At 37.9% G+C, this 22,526-nt stretch overlaps 1 protein-coding gene across 2 annotated transcripts; it reads right to left on the bottom strand.

Annotated features, from left to right (window-relative positions):
- Positions 1-4,162: 4,162 nt before the first annotated feature.
- Positions 4,163-22,428, bottom strand: LOC131060524 (peroxisomal membrane protein 11-5). Of its 2 annotated transcripts, XM_057993771.1 has the most exons (8): positions 22,168-22,428; positions 5,707-5,927; positions 5,524-5,598; positions 5,344-5,418; positions 5,157-5,237; positions 4,946-5,056; positions 4,618-4,791; positions 4,163-4,491 (listed from the first exon to the last, which is right to left on the bottom strand). In XM_057993771.1, exons 2-8 carry the CDS (start codon positions 5,896-5,898, stop codon positions 4,456-4,458), a joined length of 744 nt encoding a protein of 247 aa, XP_057849754.1. In that variant the 5' UTR covers positions 5,899-5,927; positions 22,168-22,428; the 3' UTR covers positions 4,163-4,455. The 2 variants fall into 2 exon arrangements, with proteins under 2 accessions (XP_057849754.1, XP_057849755.1); XM_057993772.2 differs by lacking the exon at positions 5,707-5,927 and having other exon boundaries at positions 5,524-5,648; positions 22,168-22,381.
- Between the last annotated feature and the right edge of the window lie 98 nt (positions 22,429-22,526).

Raw genomic sequence — 22,526 nt, forward strand, 5'->3', positions numbered from 1 at the left:
AACACAAACATATGAACACCAGATTTACGTGAAAAACTCAAACAAAGAAAAATCACAGTGAAAATCTAACTCACAATATGAAGAACAATGTTTACAAACTACTATCAAAGGACTCACTGTCAATTAGCAACGAATGAAATAGATGAACTGAAATTGAGAAGGATTCTTCTAATCATGAAATTGTCATTGAACAATAATCAAGCAACCAATAACATGGCAAACACCTCTAATGATCTCCACTGTCACAACACTCTATTTGGCAGAACATATCAACTTCAAAGCTCTTCCCAAACTGACTTTTGCATCACCACAAACTCAAATTTGCTTGCAAATCATTCGCATACACTTCTCACACAATTCACTTCTCAGCCATACTCTACTCATCCTTCCGCACATCTTATATATGAGATACACCATTAAAATCCTAATCAAGGGTCAACCAAAACAGAATAAGCAATATTACACAAAATAAGCTACCCGAACCTAAAATACTTAGATCGGTCCACTCCAGGAAAAAGAGAGAACCAAACATATCATAATACATCATTCCATGAATGATCCGACAAACCGCACACGCTAACACATATCCCAAAAGATGTTACAAAGCATAACGTGTAGATATAATCAACAGATCGACCACATAACCACTTCCAATGCAAAATACTTCATGCGGATCTCCACATACCAGAGTGAGACCCAAATAAACATCTCAAAACATCTTCCAACACATATCCAAGCCAAAAGAACATGATCCACTAAACCGCAATGCAATTAACAACATATTTGGAGGGCGCCAAAAACATTCCAGACCAACCTGAATACAGGATGACAACCAACACCAAAAGAATATTCAGACCAAACTCCATCCAAATAACCAAGGTCTAACAAAGCATATCCAAATAACTAGGTTTGACATCAATAACAACCATACAAGCTCATGCTAAACAACAATCACCAACAATCGTACATTCAAAACTATACCCTCTAAATGAGAGACCAGAATGTTATTCATGCATAACATATTTGATAGAACAAGAAGTAGTCCAATGTTTCTAAGTTAACCCCCAAAAACCGCCACATTGTATCAAGAGCACCTCTTAACATAAAGTTGAACTACTTTTGTTTTATAAAAAAATTCTAAGAAAAATGCTTGAAACATTTGTAACAGGTTAGATCTGCGTAATTCATATATATCAGCATCATATCATGTAGCGATTTTAGCATTTCTTATGGTTGCTAATTTATCCTTTCTCGCTTTGTTATAATGCTCGATTGGCTTGTGTTTATTTCAAAGTTCCCAGACTCGGACTCGGCTCGGACTCGGCTCGGACTCAGCAAGGCTAACTCGACTCGTGACTCGGCAATGACTCGGCAATGACTCGGCAAAATAAAAAAACCCTTGAAATTAAGAGATTTTTAACAATTTTAAACTTGTTTCATGCACCCATTATTGAATAAAGCCCAATTATAATGTGTGCTAGCTTGTTATGCCATGAAAGGCATGTTGGTAGAGTATCTACTTGTTTGGGGCTTCTGTTTAGTATTTTCTTTGGCCAAATTGAAATTTTGGGAGCACCAACATGAGACATCATGAACATCTTCACTTGGAAACTGTAAGGAGTGCTTGTGTATGGTAGCATTAAATAGCGTGCTTGTTGAACTTAGATTTTACCTTGGGACTATAGTTGACCTTGGTCTTTCTTGGACCTCTTAGTTTTTAGGCTATATATATGTTGGATGGAAGGGGGAATTGTGAGGCCATAAGGGTTTGAAATTATGCTCTTCAGAGACATGTCCCTTGCCAAAAATAACCTTGTGCCCCATGGCGGGATTTTTTGGGATGTGGGGATAGGTAGGAAATGTCCCCAACTCACCCTCTTTTTTCAAAATTTTAAGAAACATCCCTGTTGTTAGGTACTCACACATCGCCCCATTGCAAATGAAGACCCCCACTTTTTGCTTTCTAGGGTTAGCTCTTTTAGTTTTGTTGTTGGTCGTTTTAGTGTCTTAGCCTTTGCATTGAAGGGATTGAGTTTCTCAAAGGTCATCAATTCAAGTGGATCTCCTCAAGGTGGACTAAAGGAGGTTAGGTCAGTTGAGTGATTAGGGGTTATTTAGATCATTCCTAGGGTTTTTGTGTACTATCTGGTCACGCTTCATGTTGCTAAATCAAACCTTGGTGTAATGCATAGTGTCCTCCTAGGTCTCGTCCCTTACATCAAGGTCAGAGTGAACTCGCCTTAAAAGTCTGGAATGTCATCCTGATCCTGAAATGACTTGAAATTTGACTAAGTCTGGAAATTTGAAGGATCCTCCAAAAACTAGATTTTGCATTATAACTCATGGAGGTCCGAAACCACTCTCAAACATCCTGACAATATATATGGAATATAACTTAAAGTATAAGAAAGACTTAAATGTTATATTCCATATATGAATCCTGATGGAGAGAAAAACTTGTCAAACAAGTCAAAACATTGACCTATCGTGGCCGAGTCTTGGAGCTTGGACTCGGCGAGTTTTGCCATAACTCGCCAAACAAACTTATCAACCAAAAAATAATTTTAATGGTATTATGGTTACCTTGATAAAGCAAATAAACCAGAGTTCCCAAACTCGCCGCGAGTCAGGCGAGTTCGTCGAGTTGGTGAGTCGAGCCAAGCTCGGCGAGTTATGCTGTTAACTCGCCTACTGGAGAGTTATGGCAAAACTCGCCGAGTCCGAGTCCCAAGTCAGCAAAACTCGCCGAGCTTGGCTCGACTCGCCAACTCGACGAACTCCCCTAACTCGCGGCAAGTTTGGGAACTCTGGTTTATTTGCTTTATCAAGGTAACCATAATACCATTAAAATTATTTTTTGGTTGATAAGTTTGTTGATAAACTGATCTCCACAATACCATTTCGAGTTGATGATACATTCAAATCATGTCACTACTAGATATAGGATTTTTCTATAAGATTTCACATAAAGTCAAAGCAAAGCAATCCGTTTCCGGCTCATTTTCTCATCGTCACGTAAGATTTGAGTATGCGAAATGTGTTTTAGGGATGGATTCAAAGATTTCCAGAATTTAGGGCATAACACAGGGAAGTGGAGCTCACAGTGTATAAAACATAGAAAAGGAAACTGATTCTTAAGAAAAGTAGGAGAAATCACAGTCACAATAAAAGTGAAAAAGGGGAACCGTGTCTAGAATTTTAAAAATAAAATATGTTTTTTTTTCAATTCTTCAGTCATCTAGGGCAATCAGACATACCCAGGGGTGGGGATTTTTGTTTGTTTTTGTTTCTGTCCAGGGAAAATTCTTGGAATATCCCCAAATCATCCCTCTTATTTTTTAAGATTTTAGGTAACATTTCTGGTGCATCTCCCCATCTCTGCACATTATGAGGGATACAGGTTACAATCAACTACCCGTAGGGACTTATACTGAGGCTCAGCAGTTCCGAACTCACAAAATGTTGGAACAACTAGAAGAACTGAAGTTGATCGTCTTTTTGAAGTTATTGTGGCAAAAAGTTTATTAACTACTGATTTGCTATTTGGCATGCGAATGTACAATTACTACAGCCTTGAGGAAGATAATCATAGCATTGAACACTTGGAGATAAATTATGAGGGCAAGGGAACCCCTTACAAATCAAGCTTTGGGAGTAAATGTACAAGTACAACAATATTATGTACACATATTGTCACCAAATGATGTGGGAGGGGGTAGGGATGGCGCCCTCATATCTATACTAGGTTTCTGGTGACTGAAGATAATTAATATTCTCATGCAAAATTTTATATCGAGTCGAGCTGAAAGCATTCAAAACTGAGTAGGGCAATATTATAAACACGTATTGTCACCAAAATATGTGGGAGGGGGTAGGGATGGTGCCCTCATATCTATACTTGAGGTTTCTGGTGACTGCAGATAATTTATATTGTCATGCAAAAATTTATATTGAGTTGAGATGAATGCATTCGGAACTGGGCGCTTGAAGCTTCTATTTAGTTCTCTTGCAAATCCCATGAAAAGACTGTTTCTACTAGTTGTAAACAGAGCATTAGCATTGATTCATTTTGACTGGGAAGAGTGACCTAGGTATGCAAAAATGCCAAGAGATATATTTTTTACTACATAATTTTGCCAATAATTTATGAATGGACATGAAATAAAGAAAAAGACCAAGAATCTATATGCTTTTAATATACAGGAAGAAAATAATGTGGGCTTATCATAGTCTTGACTCAAACCACTCATAATTTACAATCATATAGAATATATAAGTTTATGCCTGTTGTCAGGAATTATTGTAGATTGTTGTCATAATTTATGTCTAATTTTAAAGAACAATGTCGGCATTGATTTTACGGAGAGGAATTGACTCTTGCACTAACACTGATTTCATTACTGGACACTGATTTTACGGAGAGAGGAATTGACTCTTGCACTAACACTGATTTCATTACTGGACCTTTGCCTTTGATGGGGCAGGCAGCAACTGCAAAAATGACAATAGAACTTATCAGACTATAGAGCTAAGTGTTTTTGTACTTACTAAAGGCTCATGAGAAGACCATAATCATGCCTTCAAACCAAGAACTTTAACTTTAGCAGAACAACATACCTGATAGCAGGAGATGAGAGAGGTTATAAAGCCAAAGGCTCCTGTTATACGTGGATTAACTTTCTTGGGAGCCAACTGAAGCAGCCCTACAGCAACCACAATATCCATTGATGATTTAATCAAGTTCAACAGCCGATCATTTGATTGCTTGAGTTTGGAAAGGTATTGCTCATTCTGCAAACAAAACAATTCAAAAAATAAGCCACCCTTTGTAGACATATACCTTAAATGCTTTCCCTAGTCCCTACTCTCTCATTCGATATACAAAATGTAATAATAGATTCATTTAATAAACTACTCTATATTTGTCATGCATTAATGCACTTACTAAATTTCCATAATCAAAAGCAGACGACTGCAACTTATTTCCTGACGTGGCTTGCTTGAGCTCTTTCTCTAACTTTTTTATTGATAGAGTCAACCGCCCAATCTCTGAGAGCTGGAAAGCATTCCCATAAACAACAAAACTATTTGGATAAATATTTTACATAAAAAAATCCTTACAAATAGTAAGTAGAAACAAATGTAGACCTACTAACCTCTATTAAAGTAGTGCAAACAGAAGAACCCAACCAGCAGAAAAGTGAAATTCTGGAAATAAGCTCAGTATGCTCCTTATTCTGGAGAAAGAAGTCCAATATAAACCGCATTTAACATATACAAACTTGGCTTACTGACAAAAATGGGAAAATTAGATTTAGAAGGTTACTAAAGGCTACTACTTACCTTGTAGATGCCTGTTCTTCCTGCCCAGACAATTTGATCTAATGCCAGAAAGGTTGACAGCAGAGCATTTTTAGACTGCAGGGAAAGAAATATATGATGAGTATGTGCTTAACAAATGCGATTTTTGAAAAGTGATGAAACCATGCACATCTGAGCCAATCATGTACGGATGAGACATACCTTCCCAAGCAACACAAGAGGAAGAGGGGTTGCCTTTTGTGATGGAGAAATAAGCGCATGCAAGTCATTCACAAACTGCATGTATGCTCACATATCTTGGTTATCTCATGGAACTTGTTTAAGACCTGCAGAGGGTTAAAATAGCATAGAGAAATGACAATTCAATAGCTTTCGAAGGCAAACCTTGAAAAGGCGAAAAACTTTCCGTGCTAAGCTTGTTGACTTGTCAACATTTTGTGCTGTACCGGGTTCACCATTGCTAAGGAACTTTGAACCATATTGAATAGCTCTACATATTTTATCTCTAGCTTCTGCTTTATTTAAATACAAAACAAGGAGAGCAAGTTCTGCTCTAGCTGTGTCTATCGAGCTCATTACTTCAATATTTCAGAACTTAGTTGCAGCTGTTAACAAGTAGCAAAACTAAGTTGATTAGTAGGATGAAAATCGAACATCAAGGAGATGAATGAAGCTGAGATGATGTGAATGTCAAGAACATTTGTGTCCATATAAAGAGTAGCCAAAAGAATCCTTTTTCTCCCCCCCCCGACAACCAAAAAGTTAAATGTGTTAAAACTTTTACAACCATTAATGAGAGGGAAGAAATCTTTTCTCTTATACCAGATCCACACTAGAATGTAAACATTACGGTGCACTAATGAACAGCTGTAGATCTTTATGCTACCAGAATTTCAAACCAAAGATAGAATCCGTCAAGCAACTGCAGTATTCATCACTGCCACTTATTGTAATAAAAGGAAAGCATTAGCTTTAAAAGAGAGTTTTGAAACATATGGCACCAAAATATTCTCACAAAACAATACCATTAACATCCAAGAAATGGGATTGCAGGGTCAAAATTGAAGGCTAGTGAGAGTGGAGCATTGGAAGGTGAAGCAGCAGAGGTGCAGGTAGAAGGGCAGATGATCAGCATTTTGTTCAGCCCAGTAAGCCCTCTATCCTTCAATGGGGCTTTCATAACTCATCCAAAGGCTTGCGTTTCAGACAAAGATTTGCATTTGCTGCTGGAAGAGGGTGCTGTCAGGCAGATTTACTGAGCATGCAAAAATACCTCTAACACTCTTTCTCTATTCTGATGGAGACACTCTTTGCCATGGATAAGTTCCAGAAAATCCATTAGGTACCAACTTTGGTGAGATTGGTGTGGAGGCTATTGTCAGGGGGGATTAGAAGTAGAGGAGACATGAAGAAGTGTGGTCTAGGAGTCTACTACTGAGGCACTGGGGAGTCTGTTCTCTAGAGATAAGGAACAGTTGGAATCAGTTTTCCTCTCCTTAGGGGACATCCTGATAACTCTAGTTGATGATGATGTACTGGATCCGATCCTCTCAGATGTTTGTGTTGATTAGCTTTCAAAGAATCTGGAAGTGGATCTCTAGTCAGCAGGTTTATGGCATAAGATCAAAGTTTGCAAAGATTATCATTTGGATGGAGTTCATCTAGAGCAACATCAAGTGCCCCTCTCCATCTTTGTTGTATAGAGGCTTATTCCATGAATTTTATAGTTTGCAAAGCTTCAAGATTTTGTCTAGAACAATGGCTCATGGTTTTGTGGAACAGTTGGTGTGCCGGTATGCCTTTGGAATCCCTTTTGTTGATCTAAAGATTGAAACTATTACTAGGGTTCAACTTTGGATTTGTTGTATAGATTCCCTATGGTTATGTGAAATTGAGAAACGATTAAGCTGTTGGCAAAGAAGATTGGAGATTTTATGAGGATTGATATGGAGTGGGGGGATTTTAAAAACAATTTTGCAAGGATCTGTAACTTTGTGTTATTGTAGACATTTCAAAACCTGTTTTGCATTCCATTCACATTGTATTTGCACATGGAATGTGGATTCAATTTTTGTATTGAAGGACTACAAACTAGATGGTTCGGGTACAATGAGATTGGGTAGAAGATTTTTTAGTTCCATTCTCCTAAGTTTCTAGGGTCCAGTTTGGTTCATTAAGAAAAGTGGATCCCCTAAGGTGGGAAGCTAGATGAGTATTTTATGCAACTAAACCACAGTTGTTTTATGGTAAGTCAGGAGGATGGCATGATGATTCTTTCATAGGCTCAATCTAAAAAGACTCTGACTGTTGCAAATGATGAATACTAAGAGGGGGGGGTGAATCAGTATACCAAAGAATACTGAACTTAAACACTTAAACAATTTAGCAGTAAACCGGTATAACAGTTTTACTAACAAACCGGTTAACACAAATGCAAACCAGACAGCAAAAAAGGCATTCACCCACAGAAGCACAATCACCATAACACGAGAGATTTTGACGTGGAAACCTAAATGGGAAAAACCATGGTGAGATGAAACTCACAAGTAACTATCTGCAGAATAGTAACCAAATTGGTTAAGGTCAGACCGGTTAAGGTCATACAATGTTCTTCACCAGAACAGATCTTGTTAGGAATCTCAATCTCTGTTAGGAGATAAGTCCGATTAAAGACTACCTTGTGAAAGGATTTCAGATCCACAAATGTGAACCACCTTGTTAGAGGATTTACAAAGGCTTTTCTGGGCCTACCCGGTTAGGGGTTTCAGACTTGTCGAAGATGTGAGTAATCAACAAGTGAATGATCTAGCAAATAGCACAGTCTGCTTGGTTAGATCCATGATAGCTCATTGCTAATGCATTTCAGCATTACTTCAGTCTTCAGTAAATCCAAACTTTGTTACAGCTTACAGACTCGATCTTCTCTTCTAAGATCGCACATACAAAAACTCATCAACATCCAAAAAAAACCTTAACAGCTACTTCAACTAAAACCCTAGACATGATGTCCTTAAAAAGGAATCTGATTTCATGTCGGTCCAATAGGATTACATTGCAAGTTCCTAGGTTCATTGCATCTAGACACATTTGATAACACGGCACAAAATCACCGTCAAAGTGTCGGTGGATGGTAACTCATCACAAAGTATTACCGGTTCATACAACTTTACTGATTACCGGTTGGTAACTCATCACAAAGTAATACCGGTTCAAACATTAAACCGATTACCGGTTGTCAAAAATGAAGACTGGGAAAATGATAACTGCGGCTTTAGTTTCTTCGCTCCGCTTGAGGTCTTCATACCGCTTGAGATCGGTAAACACTTTCTGCAAAACACCGATAGCCTAAAGACTCTAATACATAATACCGGTTTGGAACTCATACATAAAAAGTGATCTCAAAGCAAGTGTGTCCCCATCAATGACAATCACAACATAAACATCAAAAATGCCAACAATCTCCCCCTTTGGTATTGATGGCAACACTTAGGAAAATTTTGACATCTAAGTGTTTTACAACAAAAATATGCCATAATCAAAATTACTCCCCCTAGGCATATACACTATCCCTTTTGCAGAAAATACAATGTATACTACTCCCTTACAAAGATAAACATGAAAGTATACATAACATGCAGCAAAATTTTAAATACAGAATACTACTCCCCCTTTGCCAACAATGACAAAGTACAGCTGAATAACCCCTGTTTCCATTATCATTAAAAATAATAAGTGTTTATGACAATAAAGAGTGAAACTTGTCAAAAACTGATTTAAAGTCCCGCATAAATGTCTTCATGGATAAGGACCATGACTCAAGCAATGAGGTAGCAACCTCACTTTCCGTTTGCATCTAGGATACATGTTCTTCCATGGCGTCCAAGGTACTCATCTCTTGAGTGACCGTTAAGGCATCCAGATTGAGATAACATTTCTGAAGTATTTGCAGTCTTGGTAGTAGAATCAGTTGAAGTTCTTGCAAATCTCGTGTCTGGTTGCTGATCTCTAACTCTATTCTTGCAGTCTGGAGTTGAAACCGGTGAACGGTTTGCCCATATGCGGTGAAGGAATCATAAGGCATCTTGAAGGTGCTTATGTATGTCTGCAAATCAGTTTGCAGTTTGTCTTTCTGAGCAAGCACATCATCACAAAATAGATGAGGTTGACATATCTTACTGAGCAGCAGATTCCCCTCATACAGAGCATCTCTTATGTCCTTCTATGCCTTCTGAAGTTCGGACCGGAGCTCATTCAACTTCTTCACCACTGCAGTGTTCAGAGCCTTTTGATGCTTCTTTTGAGCATTGGCTTCAGCAACATCTTCCAGGCATTGCACCTGGTCCTCTACAACTGTGCATAGGAGTTTCAATTGAGCTAGAGAGGAATCGGTACTTGGGAGATTGGTATCGGGAATCAAGCTGGTAAGAGTTTCTACCGCAGTTTGAATGACATCTTGCTCCTTTCTCCTCAGCAATTCCAGTCGCTCTTGAGCACGCTTAATGCTCTGCAGTAGCTCTATTTCATTTGCGGATTGGAGGTCAATTGGACTGGTGATGTCAGCCGGTTTGGCTTGACCACCGGTTGCCTTTGGGGTCTCTACATGTACACTCTTTGCCGCTTCCTCCTTTTCCTTGGCTTTTTGCTTATCTTCTTCTGCCTTCTTCTGCTCCTCATCTTCTTTCTTTCTTTTCTCTTCTTCCTTCTTCCTTTGTTCTTCTTTCCGCTTCTCTTCTTCTTTCTTCTCCTCTTCCTTCTTCTTTTCTTCCTATTGCTTCTTCTCTTCTTCTGCCTGTTTCCTCTTCTCTTCCTCCACCTGCTTCCTCTTGATTCTTTTTATTTTTCTCTTCTTGCTCCTTGTCAGCCTTTTCCTTGTCCAGTTTCTCCTGTCCTGCTGTTTCTGTTGGTGTATCCAGAGTAACATTTTCACCGTCCAAAGCATCAACATCAATAGGGTCCAGTTGCTCAGTGACCCGTTCTCCTTCACTGTTATACACCTCATCCGGTTTTGCAATTTCCGGTTCTTGTTCAGCCTTCTTGTTGGCTTCGGACACTTGGTGCAACTTCAGAGCAGCTTGGGCATGAGAGTGGGTATCTTTTACCACCTCAAGGACTTTCCCTTCTAGCAACAAGAGTCTCCTTCTTCGCATAAAGAAGAGGCCTTTATATTTTTCCATAACTTCATAAAGTTCGGAATTAGACACATCAAGAAAATATTGAGCAAATATTTCCTCTCTTATCTCCTGTTCCTTTTCTATGGCAATGCGCCATTTGTTGTCTAAAGAATTATATAAAGAATCCGGTGTCACAGATTTAAATTCTGATGGCGACCGGTCATTAATACATAAATATTGAATGACTTCCTATTCTACTTCCTCCTTCTCATTATCATTGAAATCATCAAAATAATCTGCTAAATCACTTAGCACTTTTCTCCTAATGTTCTTAATAGTTCTTTGACAATGTGTCAAAGGTTTGTAAGAGGAAATATCAATATTTACTGGTGCTGATGATGCCGGTTCATTGCTCGTTGTCTTTGTCTTCTTTCTTGTTTGCCTAGTCTTCTTAGGCTGTTCTTCAAATTTTGTATCTTCTGAGTCCGGTGTGTTGCCTTTTGTCTTCCGCTTTCTCTCAAATACTTTGGTGGGTGCAACTTCCGGTTTCTTCTTTGCCGGTGACTACTTGGTCACTTTAGGACTTGCTGAAGTAACCAGTGCCGATACAGATGACACTGCCTTTCCTTTCTTCACTGAGGGTTCTTCAACCAGTGTAACCCTTTCCAGATAGGTGTAGGTTCTCTTCTTCTTAGGGTCAAGCGGTGAAGCAAGTAGGGTAGAAGCATACTCATCTAGCATATCGTACATCACCTCATAACCCATAGGCTCCACTTCTTCATTTCTGGGCTCAACAGCCTCCATTAAGCACTCATCTACTCTGATGGTGAAGCAGATGTCCTCTTCATACTTCTTGACAATGTCACCAGATATTCTCACCCTTTGGCTCGTCTTGTGTCTGAACTCATCAAAGTATTTGTTCAGGACGTCAGGATAACCGGTTCCAACCGCTTGAAGACTTTCCCTGATTTGCTTTGTAACCGGTTGGTCAGCAGACCACTGAATATTACCGACTCCTGGGAAGTAGCCTTGGAAGTAGAAGAACAATCCGACCAATAGTTATCCGAATTTAAATCTCAAGGCATTGTCCTATTTGATTGACTTCAGGTTCACCAGTAGCTGCCTTTGCATACAGGTGCATAAATCAAACGAGGCATCTTCCATGATCATCCTGTAGCCAACATTTACCGCTACATCAGAGACAGAGTTGATCCTGCTAGCATAGAATGTCCGGTAACCTATCACCATGCAGGCATACTTGACCAGATCGTCACTCACAGAACCGGTGAGCTTGGTCATATCGGTCTTGTTGATCTTCCTTAGGGCTGGTACTTCTCCAACGTTATAGAAACTGGTGATGACATGAATTGCTTCTGGTGTGATGTCATGTGTCCGATCCAAATACATTTTGTCACCGTGCACTCTGCTTAGAATGATGCGGATGTGATCATCTGTGAATTCTTCAAGGAAATAGACTGCATTGTGAAGCTTCTTCTTTTCCAAGATGTTGAATTCCGGTTTGATCTTCTTGTCCTTCCCGTAGAACAAACTCAACTGAGAATGGATCACTAGAGATCCTAGGTCTTCAATTTTATAGTCAATATAATCTGAAATACCTTCCTCCACTATAACACCAGCGGGTATTTGGGATAGTGCATTATATTTTGCCTTCCGTTGGATGAAATCTACTGAATCAACGGGTGCACTAGAACTAGAGTGTGATGCTGAAGCCATGATAAACAGAAAACTCGAAAAATACCTTTGAAAGTCTTGATTTAGGGCTTGCAAATTCCGCTTCGCCACTCACTACTTTAGTTGCTGGGTTATCGCTTTGAGTTCTACACTTGACCGATTGATGTTATCTTCAGATTCTTCAAGGTTTTGAAATCTCTCTGAATTGCAAGACAAATCGTCTTTTGTCGCTCTGCACTTGAAAACTTCTTTGCTCGAAAATTCATAAGTGAAAATGACTTGAAAATCCCTTTTAAATGAATTCTCCACCTACCATAATAAATGCTCCACCATTAGGGCATAAACCCTAATTTGCCTTTTACCGTTTCCGGTCTTCTGCCAATTGACAGGTATCACATACCGGTTAAGGTCTTTTACCGGTGTAAACTGGGGGTTCGAAATATTTTACCGATTTGTTTCCCCCTAAGCTTTCCTGTAGCTTAGTTTGCCGGTTCAGAGATTTCCACACTAGGTGCAGAAACCGGTTCTTCTAGAGACACTTCTTCTGGCTTCTTTTTCCAGATTTTCTTCATATCCGATTGAACAGTTTCAACATCAATCTTTCCTTCCGGAGTGACCGGTATATCATCCGATATATTTTTTCTCGTTCTGTAGAATCTTACTGTATGGCCCAGTTTGTTGCAATGATAGCAAACCATTCCAGGTGCTCTCCAGGGTCCTTCATTCATGTTTCCATTCTTCCTTCTGCATGTTGCAGCAGTGTGAGCATTATCATGACAGATCAAACAGGTTGCTCTCCATCCGGTTGCCACTTGATACCCACCGCTTCTTGACTGATGATTATAGGTACTAAACCGGTTTGGATTCCAGTTCCCAGAGGGTTCAGGAAAAACTCCTTGACTCCTTTGAGGATACCTTCTGGTGTTGTGCATGACAGACCTGAATTCATATGCTCTATGCCCAAACTTGTTGCATGCATAACAATTTCCATTGAATCTATTGGATCTAGGCTTATTGTTTAGAAAGTAAGGAAAGTTATTGTAAGTCTTATTTCTACATACATTAGCAGTATGTCCTTCCTTGAGACAATTAAAGCAATTAGGTTTGAACTTTTTCTTACCTTTATCCTTTGATGTCGGTTGCTTCTTTGATGCTACATCTTTTGCTCCAGAGGTCTCACCTTCCTCATATTCAGAGAAACCAAGTCCATTAGTATTCTTTACCGGTTTAGCTGATTCAAGCTTTTGCTCTAGCTTAACAGTGCTCTTATTGAATTTGGCAAGTATTTCCTTTGACTCGGTGAGTTCTTTGGAAATAGTAGCATTGGATTCCTTCAAGGTTGCATTCTCAGAAATAGCCATGTTTAGTTCTCCTTGCATTTCCTCTTTTTCCACTTTACTCTCTTGGAGATGAGTGGTAAGTGCACTGATTTCTTGCTTCATCTTGGAGATCTCATGATCTTTGCCTTTTACCAGATCTTCAGCTTTTTTTCGGTTCTCAAGCTCTTGACACATCCTGATAGTCAGTCCTTCAAGTTCCCTTCTTAGGTTAGCATTAGACTCATTCAGTTTTTCAACTTCTTGAACTAGGGCTTCCATGTCCACTTCATCAGAGGAACTGTTTTCAGTTAGCTCTATCAGTTTCTCAGCATGCTCTCTCCTTTTTGCCAAAGAGGCCTTGTACTTGACTTTGAGTTCATCATAGGCTTTCTCAGTTTGAGTGAGCCGATGAGTAAGTTCCCTCACAGTTTATTCCCCCATATCTCTTTCCAAGTGATTAAACTTATAGAAAGGTTGGCTTTGATACCAATTGATGAATGCTAAGAGGGGGGGTGAATTAGTATACCAAAGAATACTGAACTTAAACGCTTAAACAGTTTAGCAGTAAACCGGTATAACAGTTTTACTAACAAACCGGTTAACACAAATGCAAACCAGACAGCAAAAAAGGCATTCACCCACAAAAGCACAATCACCATAAAACAAGAGATTTTGACGTGGAAACCCAAATGGGAAAAACCACGGTGAGATGAAACTCACAAGTAACTATCTACAAAATAGTAACCAGACCGGTTAAGGTCATACAATGTTCTTCACCGGAACAGATCCTGTTAGGAATCTCAATCTCTGTTAGGAGATAAGTCCGATTAAAGACTACCTTGTGAGAGGATTTCAGATCCACAGATGTGAACCACCTTGTTAGAGGATTTACAAAGGCTTTTCTGAGCCTACCCGGTTAGGGGTTTCAGACTTGTCGAAGATGTGAGTAATCAACAAGTGAATGATCTAGCAAATAGCACAGTTTGCTTGGTTAGATCCATGATAGCTCATTGCTAATGCATTTCAGCATTACTTCAATCTTCAGTAAATCCACACTCTGTTACAGCACATAGACTCGATCTTCTCTTCTAAGATCGCACATACAAAAACTCATCAACATCCAAAAAAAACCTTAACAGCTACTTCAACTAAAACCCTAGACATGATGTCCTTAAAAAGGAATCTGATTTCATGTCGGTCCAATAGGATTATATTGCAAGTTCCTAGGTTCATTGCATCTAGACACATTTGATAATATGGCACAAAATCACCATCAAAGTGTCGGTGGATGGTAACTCATCACAAAAATACCGGTTGGTAACTCATCACAGAGTAATATCGGTTAAAACATTAAACCGATTACCAGTTGTCAAAAATGAACACTGGGAAAATGATAGCTATGGCTTTAGTTTCTTTGCTCCGCTTGAGATCCTCGAGCTGTTTGAGGTCTTCATACCGCTTGAGATCGGTAAACACTTTCTGCAAAACACCGATAGCCTAAAGACTATAATACATAATACCGGTTTGGAACTCATACATAAAAAGTGATCTCAAAGCAAGTGTGTGTCCATCAATGACAATCACAACATAAACATCAAAAATGCCAACAGCAAATCCATTGGTAAAGGGGTGTGGAATCTTGTCTCTAAGGTTCTGCAGGAGCAGGGTCGAGAGATGGAAGTTGACTTAGAGCTTGTCTGATGAAGTTGAATCACAACTTTTGAAGCACGATCAATTGGTATTGAAGGACGATCTGCCTGCCTTGAGGATTTCAGATTGTTTGCAGGATTTGGCTAAGGTGTTGTTTTCAGTGGATAAACCTAGGAAGCACACAGGGCAGAAATCTGAATTGGAGAAACTGTGGCAAGAAGCAATGAAGCAATCAACACGTGATCACAATGGACTATGAAAAATCTCTTACCTTGGAAGTGTAGGATGCCAGTTGATGTATTGTATTGAGTTGTTTCTATGTAGAGGAGTGCCTTATTGAATGTATTAGTTTGGTTTTGGATATTTCTTTGTTGCCGATTTGTCCATATTGATCTTTCTGATTAATGGAGGTTTGTAAATTGTTTTTCCTTGGTTCTTTTTGTACATTTTTGCCATAGTTTTTGCAAGCTTGGTGGCTTGTTTGTCCCTTAGGCTAAGGTGTCTTTCTTGAGTGGCGTTTTTAATTGGAATAAGTGATAGTATCTTGATCTTGCTGGATGTAAAAACGCCTATCATTTTTTTGATGAGTGAGGTTTCAATCGATCCCTCATAAAAATAAATTAAAAAAATCCAAAAACTGAAGTGTGCTAATGTGCCATATCAGTAATTGATCCTATGTATGTTGGACAATTTAATCCCAATATTAGCTACTTGTTTAAAATTGTTCTATGATTGGCATGCCTTTAATGTACCAAAAAAGGAAAGTATAAATAGCTTCGCACTTAACTTTTAGTAAGATTATGATGTCATGTATCAAAATTCCAAGAACAGCTTTTACAACCTCCAAATATACTTAATGGAGATTATAATGAGCAGTAGCATATCTATTTATATGCTTTCTCTTGCAAGTTGAGTAAACAAGGTAGGGATAGGGAACTTATAACACTTATTTTTCATTTCACAACCTAATGGATGTTAATGTTGTAACTACAGGAGACATCATTTCCTGCAATGACAGTAAGGTTCGTCTTGCTGTTTGCATTCTTCCTCAGTTCGTGATTTTGCTCGACCTTCTAAGCTCCTTGATTGTTGCTGTTTATTTTCTTTGCTTCCTAGTTGATGGATATGTTTCGGTTCTTGGTAATATCTGTCACCGTCCCTCTTGCTCGTGCACTTATGGATGCATTATGTTGCCAGCAGTTCATCTTCGTTGCCATTCATATTTTCTCCGAGAAGAAATTCATTTGTGGATCTATCTTCAAGACCACTGTTGGTGCGAGCCTTGCTTGGTATCGTCGTCTTTATGATAAGTGTCGGTGTGGGAAGAGTTACACTCGTGTAACTGTCACTGTGCGTTTGAAGTTATATTCCTCCGCATTCCTCCGTGAGGCTCCGTCTCGCTTCTTGATTCTTTTTGGGTGCTTATTCTTGAAGAGAAGAAAGTGCCATCGTATTGTATTCCGTGTGTAGAGGAATTCTTTAAAGGAAAGTTAATTTAGTTCCTTCGGTGATTAGTCGCAGTGAAGAGATTCGAAGGCAATTATCTTCAGCAGCCATCTTGTATTCTTCCGTCTTTCATATAATCTTTATGTGTACGGTTAATGTGCGATTGATATGCATTGTAACATAAGTTATATGCTGCAGGTGTGATAGAAGTTTTTTTTGGAGTTATATGCTGTTGATTGTTAAAGTGATAACAATCATTTTTGTTAAGCATATCAGCTTTGTATCAGTTATGTGTTAATAATAAAGATCAATTTTGGTGTGGCTGGGTTTTTCACCCTCAGGTGGAGGGTTTTCCCAGGATAAGTTTTTGTGTTCTGTGTTCTTGTGTAAATCCTTGTTTCAGATTTCTGAGTTTTTTTATCTATCTGGTTCTAAATTTAACAATGGAAATGTTAGTCCATGACCATAAAATAACATAAATCACACGAACATTGCAACAAGATCATAAAGCATCAAAGTTGAAAAGAAGAAGAGCATTTACAATGTAACATTGTGGATTTTATAAGTTGGGAAAATCCTCCAGAGGCAGAGATATTCCATAGTTCAGCTATGTGAGAAGCAAGATACTTTGCGATAAAATTGTATTCAAATGTAGAAAGAACAATCCAATTCATACTCTATCTGCTAAGCTATTGCCATTAATTGTTATGCTATACCTTAAAGCAAAGTATTCCCTACTTATTTCTTTGGATGCCTTCAATTAAACATTCACAATGCACAATCTCACAATTTCTTGCCTCTCCAAATACAATGCTTCCAAGCTTTCCCTCCTACCCCCAACAATATTGCTAGTACAAGTAACAAGTTAATACAACCTCCAGAAAATCACTATTGGCCACACCAAGTATGATGAATCGCTTGGAGAAGAGCTTTGGAATTCCAAAATCCAACCATGGTTTTTACCTCTTTACCAATCAATTTGAAAGATTCCGTGTCTTTCAAAATCAACACCAAACTTTGTCTCTTAATCAAGTCACTTGTGGTTCAAACTTCCAAAACTTACTTCTTTACTACATCTTCCACAACTCCCATAGATGATCTAAGAAGACAATATCCTCCATTCATTATACTTTAGGAGTTCTTTATTTTCATGTCTATCGAACACCTTTTCCTTCTCTTCCTAGATCTAACCCCCTTACATTCTCCTTTTTAACTTGTTTGTTTTTGTGAAGCCCAAGGTTCTATAATAGATGTCATGTATTGTCCACCTATTAATTTCTTCTTTTTTAGTAAATTGAGCTTTTATGGAAGCAAAAGTTGCACACTTCACACTTTTCACTCTATGTGGCACACTCATTTGTGTCCACTCACTAGATGTTTTTTTAGGACTCATTCAGCCCATTTTGGTACATGGAAGACTTCATAATGGTGTCATGCAGACCAAAGATGCATCCCCTAGTTGTCTCTTGCCCATCCCCAATATTTTAGATAATGTTGCTGCCTTAACACAATCAAGTCCAAATTGAACTCAAGGCCACTAGATTTAGAATCCTCAATCTTATTTATGCTTGGTTCGACTCAATCTTGTTTGTCCTAGTATGGTTTCTAGTTGTTTTGGTGCCAATATTAACCCTTGCATTCTTGCAATTGTCAATGAGCCTTGTTAATATCTGATCTAAGACATTCTTTTTTGGCCCATGAACTCCTCTATATTTTCTCTTGGCTCTACGCTTTGTACTTAAAACCCTATTTCTTTTGGCCTCATTGAGCATCCATGGGGGCCATTTTATTCAAGCTTACACATGCAAGCCTTCAAATCTTTAATTCAAAGCCAATTCCTTTGACCCGTAAGCATTATCCTTTGTTTGTACATTACTCTTTGGTTTCGCTACACCCCTCATGTACTCTTATGCACTTTACTTTATTGCTCATGTAACTACTAATCATTTGTCACACATAACAACTTCCCTCAATCATCACTTCCCCTTTGAGGAACATTGGATCATTTCTCATTAGGTAACCCTGAAGGTCAAAGAAGTTGAGAAATTTGACAATCTTTGGCATTGCAAAAATTGTTGGTTCCTCCATGTCATCCATTGATCGCACAAATCGCAAGGTTGATGAAATTCTTAATGCATAGATAAAAATGATGTTTGCAAGGTCTTTGTTATGTAAAAACTTACACAAAAGAGGTATATGATATAAAATATTTTGCAAAGACTTGATAATAATATGCCACTTTGAGGGGGCAACCTCCTGATCCATTTCGAGGTAGATGCTCCCACGGTCTTCACCAAGTACACAATACTCAACATGATGATAATATAACTAACCTCTACCTATCCAAGATGAATTAGACAACAACGTATAATTGTTAGGCCGACCTAATTAACTAAATAATAATACAATAATGATAATATGATTTAATTAAGGATTAAGGTAGCCACAAGCTGACTACTCAAAACCCAATACACACTATAGGGTTAGGGGCATAACAATCTCCCCTATTTCTAGCCTATTAGGTGACATGTTAGATAGTCATTGGTCTCAACCTATTAGTTCGACCAAAATTAGGAATGTATACTACCAAATGATCTATGACCTGTTGTATTAAGCTTTCCGCACTTATAACTCCTATGCTCTATAAAGCTAAGGACCTTGGCTACATGTCATGCTCCTATTCAGAACAAACAATGGTCCTATCAACCACCTCTGGCTTCCAAGGATCATTACATCAAATCTCATTTGATAGCCCTTAGAAAAATTCTCCAAAAGTTTGCACAACTCCCTTTGGGGCTCCAAGAACCAAAGAATCCTCCACATCATCCAACCACTAATGTATTGTCTGCATAGGGTTAAACAAAAGATCTAAGGGACACCACTTGATGAGAACCACAAGCTGACAATCTCAAAGCTTTCCTTCAAAATGTTTATATTGCTTGTGGAAGCTTCTAAAGGTTGTTAAATCATAACTCATCCAACAATTCTTGGAACCCAAAGATCTCATGAGCTCTAACACCCTTTGAAGCTTTGAGAGCCGTGATATCATTTCTCACCTAACAATCCTTGAAAACCCAATATATCATGATTTCCACTATATATTATATATAGCTTATCACTATGCTGGTCTCTTAAAATATATTAATATCAATGACCATTGCTCATTCTTCTCTTTGAAGTTCAAGTTATCAAATGATCATTGTTTTGTAGTTTGAGTATGTCCAAATGGATGCTTATGCAGCCTAGCATCATACGGGGTCGAATTAAACAATGACATGTATCTACATGATGCTTATACAGCCTAGCATCATAGCGAATCAATTAAACGATGATAGGTGTCCCTATTGGCTATGCCAATATGGTGGACCATTCCATTGTGTTGTGGTGTCTTCTCTTTAGGCCAACACATATGCTCAAGGTTCAATAAGTTTGACAGTCAGTTTCTATTGGAAATACTTTGTGACTGGGATGCAAATTTGTCATTATTTGTCAAATAGAGATAATTCGGGGATCAGATTTCTTGCTGAGTATTTGTTGACTAATATGATTGTAGGGACTTGACTAATAAATTTGATATTGGACTGCTTTAGCAATAATTAATGAAAATTTGATTTTGTTTTGCTGTGTGCAGGACTATCATTTTTTAATGCTGACTTGTGGCACTATGAGGAGCCTTGTTTCCTTTTGTCGAAGAGGTAGCTGAGAAGCAAATGAAGATCAAATCCAGCCCATCCTAGATGCTTTATTCAAGAGCAGGTTGATTCAGTGAGGCATGGGCCTCTTCCCAGCATTTAATTGGCACCTTGATTGCATATAAAGAATGAAGCCGCTTTTTTGAAGATATTGCTGCAAAATATTTAATACAAGAAGATCATGTAATATCAGAGGTGGGCCTCGTGTCATCTAGGTCTTGCTATATCAGAAGAATAGCATGTAGCATTCTTGATTATTGTGAAAATTCATGGCATACTTCTATCATAATGCATATAAATAACTAAACCTCTTTTTGGAAGAGATTGTTGCAAATTATTTATTGCAACAAGATCCTGTAATATCAGAGGTGGGCCTCATGTCATCTAAGACTTGCTATATCTGAAGAATAGTATGTAGTATTCAATCAATGGCATACTTTTATCTTACAATCTGCCATTTATAAATCCCTGCTGTAGCATTCAGCTGAGGCTATTTTCTTGCATCTAGAACTGTAAAATTAAACAACCTTAGTAATGTTTATGAATTTATTATTTAATGCCTTTTCAAAATTTATATTCATTGATAGCAATTTCCTGGATGTGGACTAAGAAATAGATTTCTTCCCAGAAATTGTATATATAGAATGTTAATTTGCACTGTTGAAGTTGCATGGTCTTATCATATTCTAAATTGAGTGTCTGCCATCTCTTTCCTTTGGAAAAATGCAATACATATCCTTCAGCTTCACCTATGTGAAACATGGAATGTTAATTTGCATTGTTGAAGTTGCATGATATATGTATTTGTATGTGGTATTACCTATATTCTAAGATTGAGAGTTTTCCATCTCTTTCCTTTGGACGAATGCAATACATATCCTTCAGCTTTACCTATGTGAACGGTCTAAAATTTTGATACGATGATAAAGGCTTTCCAAAACCTCAAATTATGTATTCCAACCAAAAAATCAAAGCTGAACAAATATACATATTGAAAAACAAAAAATCAAGGCTGAACAAATAAAAAATTCTAAATACCAAATACTAGATAGTATATGGTATATACGTTGTCCTGTAAGCTACTCACTTTTCAAACTGAACGATCATTTCATGCATATGCAAGCTTTGACGTTGAAAGACAAATTATAATGTTAATTGTTGGTAATCATCAGACAAATTGCAAACTCCCTAGGATTCCAGTCTTCATGTAAACAGGTGACCTTAATAAGCTAATGTACGTGTGAGCTATTTGGGTCTTGCTTGGAGGTGACCTTTAAAAAAAATCACCTAGTAAAATTCAGCAACCTGAATATTGTTACACTTACACGATCAAAATGGCAACATTAACTGCTGTGATAGAAAAACGGGCCGAGTTGAAAACTGTGATTGCTGTGTTCAAAACTTATCACACCAATCAATGAAGATGCGCACCAGAATGGAAAATTCAGGAGCCATGGCAGCAATTACAAGATCGGAACTTTAACAGTAACAAGCACCGATTGTAAAACAACAAAAAAAACTTACTTAAATAGCACCAATTGATAAAAAATAAAAAATACTTAATCAGGAGCCACGGCAGCAATTACAAGATCAGAATTTTAACAGTAACAGGTACCCATTGAAAAAGAAAAAACAAAAACAAAAATTGTTTGAATTAGGAGCTACAAAATGCTTAGTCTTTGAGAAACCCCAGACCCACCGATCAACTCAAAAACTAGGCAAAACTTATTGAAACTGATATTTTCTTAGTGGGGGAAATGGGTATTAATATTACAGGCAGTATAGGAAATTTTGCAGACACTTCTAATGGCCTAATTATGAATTGGGTTTCGTACAAAACAACGCATATGATGTTATTTTCAATAATCTCAAAAAGATTTGTATCGTGACATAAAAAACATAGAGATAATAGGCTTGTAACGAGTGCGAACTTACAGTAAACAGCAACTCTGGCGGCTGAGAAGAACAAGAGATTCTCCCTCAGAACATCAATCCCACCACATTATTAAATATGAATTGATGTCCGTCCATAATTGTATAAACAAACTAATAATAGATAAAGACCATTTTTCGTCACAGAATTCTAATAATAGATAAGAGCATTTTGTGTCAACAGAATTTTTTGTTTTTTCATCGTTATCATATAATATTTTGATTTGAATGATAAACAACCATCGCATAAAGGCTTTCTATATCCGCTCATCATGCACCGCAAAAACAAGGTTTTATTTATTTATTTTATTTTGGAGGGAAATATGTGTTTTATAAAGGTGCAGGTCAGTGTAATAATAATG

Source organism: Cryptomeria japonica, chromosome 2 (assembly GCF_030272615.1).
Source record: "Cryptomeria japonica chromosome 2, Sugi_1.0, whole genome shotgun sequence".
Lineage (NCBI taxonomy): Eukaryota > Viridiplantae > Streptophyta > Pinopsida > Cupressales > Cupressaceae > Cryptomeria > Cryptomeria japonica.